Source organism: Mesoplodon densirostris, chromosome 7, assembly GCF_025265405.1.
Source record: "Mesoplodon densirostris isolate mMesDen1 chromosome 7, mMesDen1 primary haplotype, whole genome shotgun sequence".
NCBI classification, from domain to species: Eukaryota; Metazoa; Chordata; class Mammalia; order Artiodactyla; family Ziphiidae; genus Mesoplodon; species Mesoplodon densirostris.
In genome coordinates this window covers 2,474,245-2,488,815 of record NC_082667.1, presented here as the reverse complement: position 1 = coordinate 2,488,815, position 14,571 = coordinate 2,474,245, and the positions used below count along the sequence as shown (strand labels likewise).

Here is a 14,571-nt window from a genome sequence, read left to right as displayed (position 1 = left end):
TACATCAACCAGGGAATTCAATGTTGTTGGAGCCGCTAAGAACCTAAGAGTAAACCTCCCAGCAGAGGAGGAACTGACCCCAGTCACTCAGGGGGCCTTATGGGCTGAACTGTGTGCCCCCCAAATCCCTATGTGGAAGCCCTAACCCCAAGTCCTCAGGATGTGACTGTATTTGGAGCTGGGCCTTCAAAGAGGTGAGGAAGGTAAAATGAGGTCACTAGGGTGGGGCCCTAACCCCACAGGACTGGGGTCCTTATAAGAAGAGGAGGTCAGGACACAGACACACACAGAGGGACGACCCCGTGAGGACACAGGGAGGAGACGGCCGTCTACACGCCGAGGAGAGAGGCCAGGAGGACCAGCCCTGCCCACACCTGGGTCTCAGATTCCAGCCTCCGGGACTGGGAGACAATAAACATCTGCTGTTTAAGCCACCGGGGCTGTGGACTTTGTTACGGCCCCAGGAGACCTACACAGGGGCCGAGCGGCCGACCAGGCCCCTGGGCCCAGCGCCACCAGCACTTACATTTGGTAGAATGGCAGCCTTGGGATCTGGGCCCGGCCCAGCAAGGTCTTCCTGGCCCCTTCCAGCCGCTGCCTCTTGAACCCTCAGTTACCTTGGCCACGAGGAGACCCCAGGAGCAGCTCGCAGAGCAGACGTGCTTTGTGCAGTCTGGGCAGGGGCTCAAATCACCCTGTGATAACCCAAAGCACCAGAGACACCCCCCAACTTTCTCCACTCTCCCCCTGCCCCCCACAGCTCCTCCCCTGCAGTCTGGGAGGTGGGAAGGAGGCCGGCCAGAGGGAAGGACAGTTCCCCGTCTGGGAAGCAGACACACGGCCGGCCAGGGCACCCGGGATGCCCACAGCAGAGAGAAGCATCTCCGGCTCACCACTCACCCAGAGGGAGATGACCCCTGGCCTGCCCCAGGGCCTGTCCAGAGAAGGGGTTTGGGGACATTTCTCTGCAGGCCAATGGCAGCCGCCATACTGCCAGAGTGCACTTCTGCAAGGAGCTGCGGCCTCTGGGGCCTTGGCACGGACCTGGCTGGCACCGGGCTTACTTCCATAGGTCCTCAGGACCAGGCGAACGGGGGAAGGCTCCATGACCCCAAAAGGCCATCCGTCTTGCTGGGATGGCGGCCGTCCTACTTTTCAAACAAGTCCCTACCTTTATATGAGAAAGTATAACCCAACAGGACAGTAAAAACAAAATGCCGGGACAGTTACAGTTATCCCGGGAAAGCAAGGACATCCGTCCACACCTCCACAGAGGCAGGAAAGACACCCAACAGAAGTCAACACCATCACTTTAGAATCATGCCCTCTCATTGGACTTGAAGGACCCCCCCAACTGAGAAAATGCACACCTCTCTGCCCGGGCTGGCACATTCCTTCAGAGGAAGCACAGGGAGCCCCCTTAGCCCTGGCCCGGTAAGCAGAGTGACTGACAGATGCCAGTCTCCACACCTGAACAGCATGCTAAACCAAACCAAGCAGCGGCAATTCCAAATTCAGAAAACGCTAAAGGACCAGAGGAAAAACTCCTGCAAACAATAACAAAACAGAGGCGGTCACAGGCTGTACAAGCGATAAGAGCAAAGGCTTTCCGAGACACCAAAATAACCTCCAGGAAACATAGTGGAAGAGAAGATCCCATTTGTGATGGCAACTGACAAGAACAACTATTAGTATATTAAAAATAATAACAACAACGGTCTAAAACCCACGTTACGAAACCATAAAACCCTCCTGGATAAAACAGACACGGCTTGACCATGGACAGAAAGACCCCACCCCAGAGAGATGTCGGTCTCCCCAGATTCATTCATGAAACACCATCGGATTTTTTCTGGGAGGCAGACAAGCTGATTGTGACGGTCACTGGGGAGAACAAACAAACAAGCAAGAATTGCCCCTGAAAGAGAAGAGCTGGGCACAGATACTAACCACATGGTAAAACAAATTTTAGTGCAAACATCAGCAAAGCAGCATGGCTCTGGGAGAGATGCACGGACAAACAGCCGTGGACAGAACAGGGAGATCCCAGAGTAGAGCCGCTGGCACCTGGACTCCTGGTTCACAACAAAAATGGCTCCTCACATTGGGGAACAAAGACACGCTCTGGAGTAAGTGGTGCTGAGAGGGGGCAGACGAGAGGGATAGAGCGAGAGTGAATCTGTGCCCACTGCCATCACCCGACTAACCCGGACAAGTGCTTGAGGCTGCTGTGTCTGTTTCTCTGTAACCTGAGAGGGGGAAACTCCTGTGAACCCAGATCCAGAAACACCAAAGGGAAAGTGGAGCCGACGGCATGCACATAAGACAGGCACTGCCTCAAGGCCACGTTACGAGGACTTGGGGACCCAAGCTTGCAGCCATCAGTTGGCCAGGGCTGGAGGCAACCTGGCCAGAGGCTGGGGCAGGGGCTGAGACACCTGTAGGGTCCGAGTACCAGCCAGACCTGGGGCCACAGCGCAGGCCGAGCAGACCACAACCCCGGCTCCTTGTGCCCGTGTTCTCCTGTCCTTCCTTCCTGGCCCAGCTCAGAAGCCCCCTCCTCCAGGAAGCTCTCCCAGACCACCAGGCCCCGGGGTCCTCTCATTCTTCGGCCTTCTCAGCCTGACGGCCACATCCTGGCAGGTGAGGGTGCCAGGGTAGGGCATCCCCACACCTCTGGTCCCCCAGTATTAGGGCGAGCCTGCAGAGCCAGCTAGCAGGGGGGCTCCGGCAGAGGAGTGTTTTGTGGGTGGGAGAGGCCAGGAGCAGCTGGCTTCACCCCCTGGTCCACACGTCTGGGGGATGAGAGTGCAGGACCCCTCACGCAGCTACGTACCATCCAGAAGAGGGTCCCCGTGGCCAGGGCGACATACTGCTCAATGGTGGACAGCACGCTGAAGATGAGGCAGACCAGGACAATGAGGAAGCTGCGGGACAGGAGGACACGCGGTCAGCGCCCACGCCAGGATGCCCACCCCTTCCCCCCTCAGACATGGCCCAGGCCCGGGGAGCAGGTGGGCTCGCCTGCTGCCTGAGGGACCAGGCCCTTCCCTCCCCAGATCTGAACGTTCCAAGGGCCGCCAACCCTGACCGACAGCCGTGAAAAGTGCACAAAGTGTGGCACAGCCAACAGCATGTGACGTCACCTGGCCTCGAAGGGATGAGCTCTGACCCAGGCTATGGTGGGCCTTGGGATCCCACGCCGAGCACCAGACCCTGCCCACCACCTGTCTCTAAGGTGTCCAGGATGGAAAGCCACAGAGCAGAGAGCAGCCTGGTGACCACCGGGGCCGGAGGGGCCTCCTTTGGGGGAGGGGAACGTCCTGCACCTGCACGTAGTGGCGATGGCCGCAGTGCACTCAGCACGAGGCTCAGGGGTTGCAGCACAGGCGCCAGGAGGGGGCCGTCTCCCGCCGCCGCTAATGGGGTGTCACCGGAGCCTGGGCTCCCGGGTGGGAGGCTGCTCCGATGCCAGCCCTGCGCCTGCTTCCCCCTCCCCATGCCGGGGGCGGGGGTGTGGGGAGGCCTGAGGTGGAGCCCACTGAGCTGAACAAAGGGAAGATGGCAGCCCCTGCCCCTGGGGCCAGCTCCCAGGCTCAGCCCCCTCCCATCCCCCCACCCCACCCCATCCCTGCACGGACGGGCTGCTCTGATCACACCCGAACCAGTAAGGCTTCCTGAAGGCAGACCCTCCGGGCCCTTCCCTCCACGTCCCTGGATGAAACCAGGACGAGCCCCCAGCCTTCCTCCTGCCTGGGAAGAGGACACCTCTAGGGGGGTCGTCCAGGGGCTCCAAGCGCACTCTCCAGGTGGGTCCTCGCATGGCCCCGGGGGTGCAGATGTGGAGAAAGCTCTCTGGGCCCACGACACGGACCCCCTGCCAGCACCCAGGAGCCCTGGCCCTCTCCCCACCGAGATCCTGCTGTCCGCAGTTGCTTTCACTCCACCCCCCATCCCCACACGCCTGCCCTGTGCCCACTAGGAAGTCCCCTGCATCTCCCCCCACTGCCCCGCTCCTCCCCACTCCAGCCCACCTTCCCTCCCGGCCCCTCAGAGCCCGCTGAGAACAGGCTGCCCGACACAGCCCACTCTCCCTGCCCACATTTCCTGGGGGAGACAGGACCCGGGCCGCCCAGATGCTCCTCCCTGCCTGGGGAGCCCGCCCCAAGAGCCGGCTGCTCTCCCGCAGCTCGCGGGGTTCCCTCCAACAGCTCTCGTCCCCACCTCTCTCCCGGTGCCTCACACAGGCTGGGTCAGCTGGACCCGCAGAGCCGGGTCCCAGCCACCCGCCCCTTCATCAGCCTTGTCTCTTGTCCTGACCACAGTGCTTGCCTCCACCCTGGGCCCCAGAGTCCACCCTGCCCGGCCACTGACTGAGCCCTCAACATCACCCCCCGCATGACACCACGGTGACCCTGACCCCAGCTCCTTCCCAGCGTGCCCCCCCCCGCCGCCTGCCTCAGGGCCTTTGCACCTGCTGGTGCCCCGCCTGCAAGCTCCGCACCCTCACCACCAGACGGGACCCAACACTCACCCCCACGTGCCTCCACCCGTGTCCTTCATGCTCACATATCACCGCCGGGCCTGGGGCCTGTTTGCCCCCTCTGCGTCGTCCACCCCCAAGACCATGAGCCCCCAGAGGAGGGCTGTGGGGTGCCAGCCCCGCCGCACCCCCGTGCCGGGGACAGGGCCTGGCGCACAGCAGGTACTCAGCCCGCACCTGCTCAGGTGCGCCTCCATCGAGTCCCAGCTCCCTCCTCCGTCCCTTCCATGCTGACCCTTCCTCTGCGCCCCACCTTCCTCTCTGTGGGGTACAGCCCGGCTCACACCAGCCCCAACCAGGACGCTGGACCCGAAGCACAGTCTGAAACGCAGCCCCGAGTCCCGCAGCGGCTCCCAGCAGGACCCTGGTAGCCGCAGCCCTCGCCCGGCCTGGGGCCTCCTGTCCCGACACCAGCGCCCCAGGGCCCGAGGCTGCACCAAGCCTCCCAAGTCCACATACCCGGTGCCACCCCCCTCACCGGACTCTGCACGCCCACCCTCCACTCACCCCGACTGCGGACCCACCTGCCGGCTTGGAAGGGCGTCCAGGCCCGCCCAGCCCCCAGGGAAGCCCTTTAACAGATGCAGCCATGCCTCCCTGCCGGGACCCGAGGGCATCCCTTGTGTGGTGACTGAGACCCTGGGCCCCCACCTCGGGAAGCTTTCGATCTCAGGGGGACACAAGCGAACCCTGGCTGGCAGAGTGAGTGCCTGGCTGGCCCGACTGTCCCTCGGGCACAGAGCTCACTTGCCCCCGGCCCACACCCTGAAGCCCCGTGAGTCCCAGGACCTCGCGGCCCGGCTCGGACGAGAGAAACCAGGTCAGGTGAGGTCCCGCAGGGAGGGAGGTGCCCACCCCACCCCCACCCCCACCCCGAGGCCCCCTGGGTGTAGAGGCAGCTGCACAAAGAAGCCACACTGCCTGCAACGTGGTCCAGGCTACTCCCGGGCCTCAGTTCCCCCATCGACACAGCCAGAGCCACAGCCCGCGGCCACTGCCTCTCAGGGCAGTGGACATCCGGGCAAGGACTCAGGGGTCAGTCCTGTGCCTGCCCAAGGCTGGGACCAGTGTCCCACCTCATGCCCTCTCCTCCTGAGAAGATGGGCAGAACCTGCCCGCCCACGGCCCGTGGGGATACTTCAGTCACTCCCTGTCGGGCCACAGGAAGCGATCCGGGGACAGATGCCACAGATGCTACATACGGGGAAACCGGGGCTCGGGCTCCACGCTTCCCAAGGGTGAATGAACCTCACATGGTCAAACCACCGAGGTGACGAGGCCAAGGGCCGGGGGTGGGGGCAGGGAGCACGACACGCGTGGTCTCATCTCTCTCTGACCCGCCCCACCTCTGAGGGGCGTTTGCGATGACACCCAGGGTCTGCCAGGTGATCCAGGACAATCCCCCAGATCCAGATCCTTCGCTTAGCCACACCTGCGAAGCCCCCTTTTCCACACACGGTCACACTCAGATTCAGAGGTCAGGACACCAACATCAGTGCTGACCCGCAGTCCCCACATCAATAAAACTGGCCTCAGCTCTTGAGTCACGTGCCCTGTGCCCCGCACCACTGTCCCCAAGCCTGCAGCGACCCGCAGCCAGGAAGGTGAGGCCCGGGAGGGGAGGGGGCCGGCCTGGGCCAGGTCTGGACCCAGGTCTTTGGACCCCGCTGCCCAGGGCTCCCCAGCCTCCACGGCCAGGACGTGCTCGAAAAGTCCTGAATTCTCTGCTGTTTCCTGTCTCCCAAGGCAGACGAAGCAGACAGAGCCCAAAGCGGTGCATCGTGGTGGGCGCTGCATGCCGCCAGGCGGCGGCTCGGCCGTGCTCTGGGGCCTAGGAGGCCGCCGTCACTCTGCTACAAGGCCTGTCCCTGTATGACTCTTGCTGCCAGGGTGGCAACCGACCGTTCAGTGTCGCTGTTAGGATGACCTCGGACAGAAAGCAGAGCGAGGGCTTGTTAGAACTGCGTGCCAGGCGGGGCACAGAGACCCCGGGGGAGCGTCCTGAATGGGCTGCAGTTACCATGGCTGCCGGGAGACCTCTTCTACTCGCTGTCCTGTGTCTGGCTGTGCTCAGGGGTCCGGGGGAAGGGTGACTGAGCCTTGCCAAGGAGGAAGGTTCTGGCCAGAGCAGCCCTGCCTGGGGCTGTGGACAGGCCTACATGGAGGGTAACAGCAGGGCGGGTGCCCTCACCCCGAGCTCCGTTCAGAGGTGCATGGAGACCCCCCGCTCTGTGCGCCCAGAGGCTGAGGCTCTGGGTCAGAGCGCGGGGCCCCTGCCCGGGAGCTCCTCCCCGGGGACCCGGCTGGAGACTACTTTCTCTGGAGCTCAGGGGGTTTGGTGTTTATTATCCCTACACACTTTGCTAGTTTCAGCCTTGCTGTATTCTGAAGGCTAAACAGCTCTTCAACTATTCGCATACGTCGTGCTAGTTTCAGAAAGAATCCCTTAACAAAGGTGATTCTTGTCCCCTCCAACCTGTCCTGCATGGGCCCCGGAGCCTCAGCGATGCCAAGATAGGGTCCCTGCCCTTCGGGGGCTCGCAGCAGCCTGAGGTGCCTGACACCCCCCTCCCGCCTCTGCAGGGCTGGCCACCACCTGTCCGTCCCAGCTTGCCTCCCAAGGCCCCAAAGCCAGGCAGGCACAGACCCCCAGGAGCTGGGAGACAGAGGTCCAGGGAAAGAAGGAAACCGCCCTGTTCTCTGGATGGGGCGTGGGGAGCAGGGCTGTCGGGGAGAAGAGGCCCCTTCGGCCCCCAGTTCTGCTCGATCCAACTTCCCAGGAGGGCGTGTGAGTGCCCGAGGGAGGTGGCTGCAGCCAGGGGTGAGGCGGCTCCGGGCCCGAGGACAAGGGCCTGCTTGTGCCCTGACGGCTGATCCGCCCCTGGCACTGCGGCCGCCAGCCCCCGCCCCGAGGGACGCCCGGAACGGTATCGGACATCGTTTCAGGATCCGTGGCAGCAGGTGCCCTGGAAACACAGAAGAATGCAGGAGCCGTGCCAGGACCGTGGTCCGCAGCTCGGCGGGAGGGCGCTCCAGGGCGCAGGAGGCGGGCTGTAGACTGCACCCCCTTCAACCTCTGCAGTAGGCTGGGACCCACAGCACCTGGGACTGGCGGGTTCACCCAGGCCGGCGGCCCGCAGAGGCAGGGCATGGGCCGGACCCTCGGGGAACCTACGTGAGTCAAACCGTGACAGTCTCTCCAGCCCACAGGGAAGCCTCTTTCAACACCGGGATGTTTCCCAATGACGTTGAAAATGTGAACAAGAAGCACACACTTCATGTGCAAAGGGAATGTGGCCTGTTCAAGGCACCCTCAGAACCCAGACGTGAAAGACCTCAGCCTTCGGGCTCCCTGGGCTCTAAGCTGAGATTCCGAGACACTGAAATGCAGCGCTGGGACGAATCAGAGAACGTAAGATGGGCCGTTAACTGTGTGCTCAATTTATTCAATGGATAAAAATTACGTACTTTGAAAAGTTTTGTTGGTCCAGCACGATTCTGCTCCTGCGAGGTGCCTTTGAGAGTCATCAAATCCACAGACACAGAAAATAGGATGCTGGGGGCCAGGGGCTGGGGAAGGGGATGGGGAGTGTTTAACGGGGACAGAGTGTGTCAGTTTGGGAAGATGAAGTTCTGGGGGTGAACGGGGTGGTGGTTGCACAGCAACGTGAACGTGCGTCATGCCACTGAGCCGTGCACTTAGAAATGGTTACAGCATAAATTTTATGTTACATGTATCTTAACACAATGTTTTTAAAGTTAAAAAGAAAAAAAGGAAACTAAGTAAATGACTTTTATACACAAGCCCTGGATGGCTGCCGGTGTTTGACAAAGGCTATAAATGAGGCTGAGCGAGCTTCAAAAACCCGCCCACCCTGCCAGGACCTTCGGGCCGATAACAGACAAAGGGCTTGTCCAGTGGCCTAAAGCTCAAGGCCGAACTCGGAACGCGTGATTTAATAGATTAGGTGCTGACGTTCAAACCCCAGCTGTATCGGAGGGGCTCCTCTTTGCACAAAAGTCACCCTGAAAGATAATAAACACCTCCGAACAAACAGAGGACAGGTACCCCCGCTTGGGCCCCGGGGCTGGTGAGCCAGCGCCTGGACATATCCCCCGTGGCACTGGACCCCTGGGGGGAGGCAACCTCTGGTCCCACCAGGGCTGTCCCCGGGGTTGGGGGCAACACTGCCCAACAGGATGCCAAGACCCCGCGCCCCGCTGGTCCAGCCCATGCGCAGCACTGCTCTGGGTGGGGCTGGGCCAGGCACGTGGCAGCTCACACCTCGGGCCCAGGTGCTGGGTGCTACGCACAAGCTCCCCACCACACCCCGTGTGGAAGGTGTCATATCACCTCCCACAAGGAGACCGAGGCCACGGGCGAGGCGGGTCCCGGCTCCAGGCTGTGGGGCTGCCCCTCCCGCCCACGCTGCCCAGCCCTGAGAGGGCCCTGGATTGTACAGCAAGAGGCGAGGGGACCGGCCAGCCCTGGGGCCCCCTACCCAGCTCCAGCTTCAAGGCAAGGACTGAGCCTCCCCCTTGGGCAGGGGACCCCGTTGCCAAGGGCCAGGCCCAGCCCTCCGTGCCAGGGTCCTCCAAGCGGGAACGCCACATCCAAGGCTGAACCACGGGGTGCGGGGGGCTGTCCTGGGCAGGCGGGGGTGGGGGGCGGGACTGGACCTCTTCCAGTTTCTGGGGGCCCCAGGCATCCTGGACTCATGGCCACATCCCTCAGTCTCTGCTCCATCGTCATGGGGCCAACTCGCCCGTGTCTATTTCTTCTGTGTGTCTCTTACGAGGATGCTTGTCACTGGATTTGGGCCCCCTTCCCCCGGGTATCCAGGACCATCCCCTCCTCTCAAGACCCTTAACTTATCACCCTTGCCAAGACGCTTTTTCTACGTAAGGTCACGTTCGCAAGTTCCAGGGGGCCTGACATCTTGGGGGGCCATTATTCAGCCTCTATAACGTATAAAGCGTTTTAATAAACAAAGAAATTACTTAGGATGATGATATCTATTAGTGAATCTTTAGTGAGTTTTCAAAAATCAGCATCAGGTATCTGGTAAAAACATATGTTAGTGTCACAATTTTTAAAACAGTCCAAGATACATTTAGAGTTTCCTGCTCATCTTGTCACTATGTCTGCAAAGACCCTCTTTCCAAATAAGGTCACAGGCTCCAGGGATTAGGACGCAGCCGTGTCCTTCCGAGGTCCCCACTTGGCACTGCACCATCCAAACCGCATCGCGCCAGAGAGCGAAAGGAGCCGGGAGTGGCAGTCGACCTGGCCCAGGTGAGGCTCGGCTCCCCAGGGACCCCCGTGCTCCTCACCCGTGACCACAGCAGCCCCCCCACCCCGTCTCCCCACCTCGTGCCGGGCAGGGTCCAGGCCAGGCCTCCTGACCAGGGCTTCCACGGCCGCCCCCCACCCCAACTTTGAACCTTCCACGGGGCTTGTTCAGAGGCACCGAGTCTCATTCCTTTACAAGGTTCACCCGGGCGATGTGATCCCTGTAGCTAGACGGAGGCCTTCCACAGCCTTGTGGGGTTTCAGCTGACACTTCTTCTGAAAGTGAACTGGGCTGGGGACCCCGGAGACACAGGACCTCACACCTCGTGCTCTGGCTGCGCCCTCACGTTGTGCCTGTGCGCACGGCACCTCCCCAAAGGCCAGGCCTCCACTGCGTGGGGGCCGCCACCACCACCGGGGGGCCACCAGGACTGCACCGGAAGCTTCAGCCCACACCCCACTGGTCTCCCTGCCCCAGTCTTTCAGTGTCCACTGGGCGGCCGGGGCGATCCTGGGAAAATGCAAATCCCACCAGCCCCCTCCCAAGCTAAAGACTCTCCTATGAAGTCTGAACTCCAAACCCACTTTCCTGGGCTTCCCCTCAGGGGGCCTTCTGATGCCACAGCTGGGCCCTGTGGGTCCTGCCCCACTCTCATCAGACCACTGACCACCTGCTGCCCACTCTTGCCCCCTGATAGAGCAAAGGCTCCCCAGGCAGAGGCCCATCTGCCGATGTCCCCCTTTGAAGGCCCCATATGGGGCCTGGTACATGAGTGTTTGTTGAATGACTGATTGACTTAACGAACGTTTTAGGTTGAACTCAGGAGCTCAGTGGAAAGAATTCTCAGTGCCACCTCCTCCATGTAGGCCTCCAGGGTCTATCAAGCAGTGAGATCCTTTCATACCCTTCTTCTCCTCCTTGCCCTGCCCTGCCACATCCCACCCCCACGGGCTCAGCCAAGGCCCTACAGGGCTTCCAAAGGGCCAGGACACCAGGCAGCTCTCCACGTATGCCCCCCTCCACCAGACTGCATGCTAATAGTGCCAGGCAGAAAGGAGCCTCCCTGGGGGGAGGGTGGGCTCTGACGTGAGCTGGGAGCAGGCACGGCCACCCCACTGCCAGGAGTGTATCACGACGCACTGGGCGAGGGCTCTGAGGGCCATGGTCCAGCTGCCCAAAGTCGGCCCCAGAGGCAGCAGGGATAGGCTGCCCCAGGAGACCGACTCCAGGCTAGTTGGGGGAGACCATAGGGGGACACTGCACCCGTCCGGACCGCCCGCGCCGCCGGCCCCTCCCATGCTGCCGGCCCCTCCCAAGCCTGCAAGGCACTGCTCTCACGGCCACTCTGCTCAGCGTCTGCGGGGAGGCCACCGGCCGGGCAGCGACCGCCAGGGTTCAGCCCACACCCTCTCCTCGGGGCCTCTCCCCGAAACCCAGGACGACGCAGGTGAGGGGACAGCTTGGGCATAGGGACGGGGTCCTGCTCCCCCGGGAAGGCGTGGGACAGCTCCGCCGAGAGCAGCGCACTATGAAGACGGGGTCTACCACCTTCGCTCACCCGACGGCCGCGCTCAGGGACCCCGACCTCCCCGCGCAGACAGAAACACGTTCCATCCTGGAGGCCCCGCGGGTACCCGGGGAGCCCCCTGGCCGAAGGCGCTTCAGGCCCATCTTGGCCGGTCCCCAAAAGCCCCACTGCACCCCACCCCAAGATGGCAGTGGCGGCCCCCGCACTGGCCATGCATTCTGCTTTGACAGCCCTGCAGGGAAGGCAGTGGGACGGCCCGGGTCCAGCCGAGCTTGGGGGTCACACAGGCCACCGCCCTGCCCAGCGGCCTGGCTGCTGTCAGAGGACGTGGGTTGTGGCCACGCTTGCATCTCATCCCGACGCCTGGCGTCCACTCACGTTCCATGTCCACCTCAGCACAGGGCCCTCACGTTTCCGGGGGGGCGACCCCTTCTGCTGAGGGCCACACCAGCGGGGGGCAGCTGGGGGGGCAGTTGAGGACAGGCCTTGGCTGAGGGCTCAACCACATCGCCCTAAGCAGTCATTTCGAAGCCTTTTCAGGGCACTAGAGGGGCGGCTGCGGGGGTCTAGGGGAGGGGGGTGCCGTGTGTACACACATGTGTGATTCCACAGGGGCCTGTTACACAATCAGAAACACCATAGTCATATCCGAGCATCGGGTTGTGGGCGACTGAACTTGGAACATCCAGCCCCCGGGCACTTTCTCAGCATCCAACAGACAGCAGGGGCAGCCCCCCACAGACCTGGGACCCCATCCTCCTTCCCCTGAGGAGCCCCGGCGGGTCCAGGCCTCAGAGGGGCAGGAGGGCAGGGACAAGGTGAGTAAAAGCCCACCGCCTCCTGTCTACTTGGTCTTCACGAGAAGCCCCAGAGGCAGGCCTGTCCCTCATCAGAGGAGAAAGAGGGCATGTGACTGCCCAGAGCCAGGGCCGCAAACAGCAGCGGGAAAGGGACTCCAGGGCTGCCTGACTCCAGTGCAGGCTCCTCCCACCAGGCTGTCCCTCACGCCTTCAGGAAAACAGGGTCCACCTGAGTGGCAGGGCCTGTCCTCCCACTGACCACCCCTGAGGGGCTGCCCCGGCCCAGCGGTGGGAGGACAGGCCCCAGGCGGGTTTGGCTAGGAGGGCTGGGGGATGTCCCGGCCCTCGGGGTCCCAGTACTGGACGGCAGGCCCACCTGAGGCAGGGCCGCCTGGCAGAGAGGACGAGCCCATCCAGGGCCCAGGGCTGGGGGGTGGCTCTGACCCGCACAGTGTCGCCTACGCTAAGCCTGGCTGCCCGGCCCGGCCCGGCCGCGATAAGAACCCCCTCGGAGGGTATATTTAGAAGGTGCCAGAGAACAAACTGAAGTGACCCCACGGACAGAGGCCTTATCTGTCCCAGGACACATGTCGTCTTCCCCGTGAAAGAGGCCCGTTCCGGGTTGGGGGAGGAGCCCAGCAGGCCCTCCCAGTGGGCAGCACAGGCAGCTGGACGTACCTGTGCCCACTGGCTCTACCCTGGACACGGCCTGTGTTGCAGGGAGATCCTCGGCCTGGGCGCGGCCGGGCCCTCCAGGCCTCTCCTGGGACAGGACAGGATGGGATGGGACCGGACGGGATGGGGCAGCCTCCCCTCTGGGGTGAGACGGGGCAACAGGTAGTGGAGGACTTGGGCACCAGCGGAGGTGGGAGGGGTCTGGTGGGGTTCCTGCCCAGGGTCCAGATCCCTGCCCTCCTTCAAACAGGGCAACTCTGGAGACTCGAGGCCACAGCAGGGCTCCCGACACACCTCAACACAAGTACAAGGAGGAGCAAGGTGGCCTGCAGCCGGGCAACACAACCCCATCAGTGCCCGAGGGGATGGGCGTCTCGGGCTCATCCCTGCTGGAAAAGTCCCTCCTCCTGTCTAGCCTAAGCCTTTCTTGCTGCAGTTTGGCTTGATCTGCAGCTGAAGGAAACCTCATAACTCCACAGTGGAGGCTTCGGCCTGACTCAAGGGGTCCCTGGAAACTGAGCAGCTGTGTGACCTGAGCCTTGGTTTCCCCACTGAAAAGTGGGGGTGCGTCGAGGGTGCCAAGAGCCTGCCTCTGCTCCACTAGGGAGACAGAAACAGCCCCAGAGTCTGGGGCTGGGACCTCAGGGACTCAGCAGCATGCCACCCAGCTCTACGACTGGGCTAAGAACCACCACCAGTGAGAGCCTGCAGGAGAGGGAGGCCTCTCCAGCTGCTACCGAGGGGCCTGGGTGCCGGCCACCTCTCATCAGGGAGCCGAGGCAGGTGTGGGGTTGACCCTGACGCACACACTCCACAGGCCCAGGGACATCACAGGCCTGAAGTGGGCAGGTGGGGGCTTCCGGCTGGGCACCCCTTTCTCTCCCAACCCCTCTTCTCTCTCCCACTCCCCTTGGAAGGGGCAAGCAGGGAGGGCTTCTCAGAGGCGGGGGCCTGACCCAGGCAGAGGGAACAGCATGTGCAAAGCCCAGAGGAGAGAAGAGAACACGGCCACATGGACCCTGCAAAGAATTCAGGGAGGAGGCGGCACAGACAGGCAGGGAAGCAGCGGCCGCCGACTCGGAATGATGGAGGAGGTCCCCCTATGTCCGCTGTCTCTTCCAACGCAGATACCAATGTCTGTGGAGTCCAGAACTCGGCAGGGAAACCTCAGTCCCGGGAGAGGTCTCCATGCCCGGGGAGAGGGTTCCCAGACCCTCAGTACTCCCTGACTCCGAGGGGAGGGTGAGGGGACACGTGCCCCTCACTGCCGATTCCTATCCGCAGCCAAAACTCCTGCCCCACCTCAGAGAGACCTCACCTCCCACCTGGGCCTTGACGTCTGGGAACCTTTCTGGGCCGGGGTCTCCCACCTGACACTCGGACACCAGAGGCGGCCAAGAAGGGTGTGCTTTAGACGTGGTGAACACCTACAGGCAGCAGACTGAGTGACCCTGGTCTCCTTCCCTGATGCAGGGCCTTGTCCATCAGGGGAAGGCCCCAGGAGCAGACACCGGGGTTTCCCCAAAGAGAAGAAGGAATTCTGCTTCAAGACTCCAACACAGAGACCCTGCCTGAGTTTCCAGCCATCGGCCTGCACTTGGATTTGGAATGTGCCAGCTCCCAAAATCAATTCCTTAAAATAAGGAATCTCTGGCTTCCCTGGTGGCACAGTGGTTGAGAATCTGCCTGCTAATGCAGGGGACACGAGTTCGAGCCCTGGTCTGGGAGGAT

General features: G+C 62.4%; 1 protein-coding gene across 3 annotated transcripts in view; it reads right to left on the bottom strand.

Annotated features, from left to right (window-relative positions):
• Positions 1 to 14,571, bottom strand: part of KCNQ1 (potassium voltage-gated channel subfamily Q member 1) — a 348,523-nt gene that overhangs the window by 290,406 nt on the left and 43,546 nt on the right. For all 3 annotated transcript variants that reach the window (XM_060104250.1, XM_060104251.1, XM_060104252.1), the window contains exon 2: positions 2,837 to 2,927. In XM_060104250.1, the coding sequence (XP_059960233.1) occupies positions 2,837 to 2,927 (91 nt within the window). The remainder of the gene's footprint in view (positions 1 to 2,836; positions 2,928 to 14,571) is intronic.